This window comes from Arachis ipaensis, chromosome B09 (assembly GCF_000816755.2).
Source record: "Arachis ipaensis cultivar K30076 chromosome B09, Araip1.1, whole genome shotgun sequence".
Classification (NCBI taxonomy): Eukaryota; Viridiplantae; Streptophyta; class Magnoliopsida; order Fabales; family Fabaceae; genus Arachis; species Arachis ipaensis.
In genome coordinates, this window is record NC_029793.2 from 142,134,458 (window position 1) to 142,136,133 (window position 1,676).

General features: G+C 34.9%; 1 protein-coding gene across 1 annotated transcript in view; it reads left to right on the top strand.

The window, feature by feature from the left end:
* LOC107617312 (FAD-dependent urate hydroxylase) overlaps positions 1-674 on the top strand; it is a 2,862-nt gene extending 2,188 nt beyond the window's left edge. The window contains exon 6 of the mRNA XM_016319051.2: positions 1-674. This exon is cut by the window's left edge and continues 2 nt beyond it. Within this exon, the coding sequence (XP_016174537.1) occupies positions 1-548 (548 nt within the window). The 3' untranslated portion in view covers positions 549-674.

Sequence of the window (1,676 nt, forward strand, 5' to 3'; positions counted from 1 at the left end):
AGATGGAAGATAACCCAGCAAAATTGAAGCAATTTGTGTTAGAGAAGCTTGAGAAGTTGCCAAGTGATATTAGATCAGTGATAGAAAACACAGAGTTACATAGCTTCATGTCATCTCCATTGAGATATAGACATCCATGGGAGATCTTGTTTGGAAACATCAGCAAAGGGAATGTGTGTGTTGCCGGAGATGCACTCCATCCGATGACGCCGGACCTCGGCCAAGGTGGTTGTTCTGCTTTGGAAGATGGTGTTGTTCTAGCAAGGTGCCTAGGTGAGGCATTATTATCACTCTCCAATAATGAAAAGGGAGAGGAACAAGAATATAAGAGGATTGAGGAAGCTTTGAAGAAATATGCAAATGAGAGGAGATGGAGAAGCATTGATCTTGTTACAAGTGCCTATGTTGTTGGTACTATTCAAGAGGGTGGTGGTGGTTCTAAATTGGTTTCTTTTTTTAGGGACAAGTTTTTGGCTCCATTTCTTGCTGGCTTGGTGTTGAAGAAATCTGATTTTGATTGTGGGAAACTAAAAGAGGACTACAATTGATGAAAATAAAGTGAAACAATTATCTTTGTAAAATGGTTAATTACAAGTGGGAATACGATTAAGGTTCAATTGCTCCTAAGAAAATGTTGGGGACTAAAATTTGAAATTCATAGTTTCTCTTTTTTTTTTTTTTTTTAATTTTAGTTTTGCATTCATAGTTATAGATGTTAAATACACAAAATTATAGAGTGAATTTTCCTCATCTCTCTTTCAATTAAAGAGTTAGTTATTTCTTATGATATGTCAAATAGTTATTGAATGAAATAGATTATGTCATTATGTCTAATTTGTTTGAGTGTTTTAATTTCAAAAGTATGTTGAGTTATTAGAGGCACTTGGTTTTCTTTAACTAAGTTGGGTTAGCACTTAGCACTTAGGTGATTTACTAAGCTTTGGATAACTTAAATGGTTTACAAGAGTGTGAGTCTCTTGAAATTGGTGATTATAATTTATCTTAAATTCTTAATTACAGTAGAAATTCTACTATTGTTGTAGTGAAAACTGGACACAAGTCGTATTGCACTTCGTGGTTGAATCAGGATATATCGAGGCGTCGTTCTCCTTTTCTATTTTTTGCACTTTTTGTTCTGCATATTCAAGAGACAATCGCAAATAATCTCTGAAGGTTGTAGAAGGCTTAAAGAAGGGGGGTTGAATCTATGACATTTTTTTACTTTAATGAAATATCTCTTTAATTACAAACTAACAGTCTGAATTTGTTTGAACTCAGCAGCGAAAATTTTATGAGACAATTTCGTTTTGTCTCATGAATATCAGAAAACAGAAAAGAAAAGGGAAGAGAGATGCTGATACCATCATGTATCCTGGTTCAGTTGCCTTGTGCAATGCAACCTACATCCAGTCTCCACCACAACAATGGTGGAATTTTCACTATAGTTAAAGTATTACATACACCAATTCCATATGATTGACACAATTCTTTCCCTCTCAAGTTCTAACCTAACTTGACTTCGCTATGCTAATACCTAACTCTTCACTCTTAGTGCTGACCCAACTAAGAAAAGGGTACCTCACTGGTACAAGACACAAGATATTTGAAACAACCTAAAGAAATCTGAAATCACTCTAGACTTTTCACTCAAGTGTATCACTCAGCCTTTTATCACT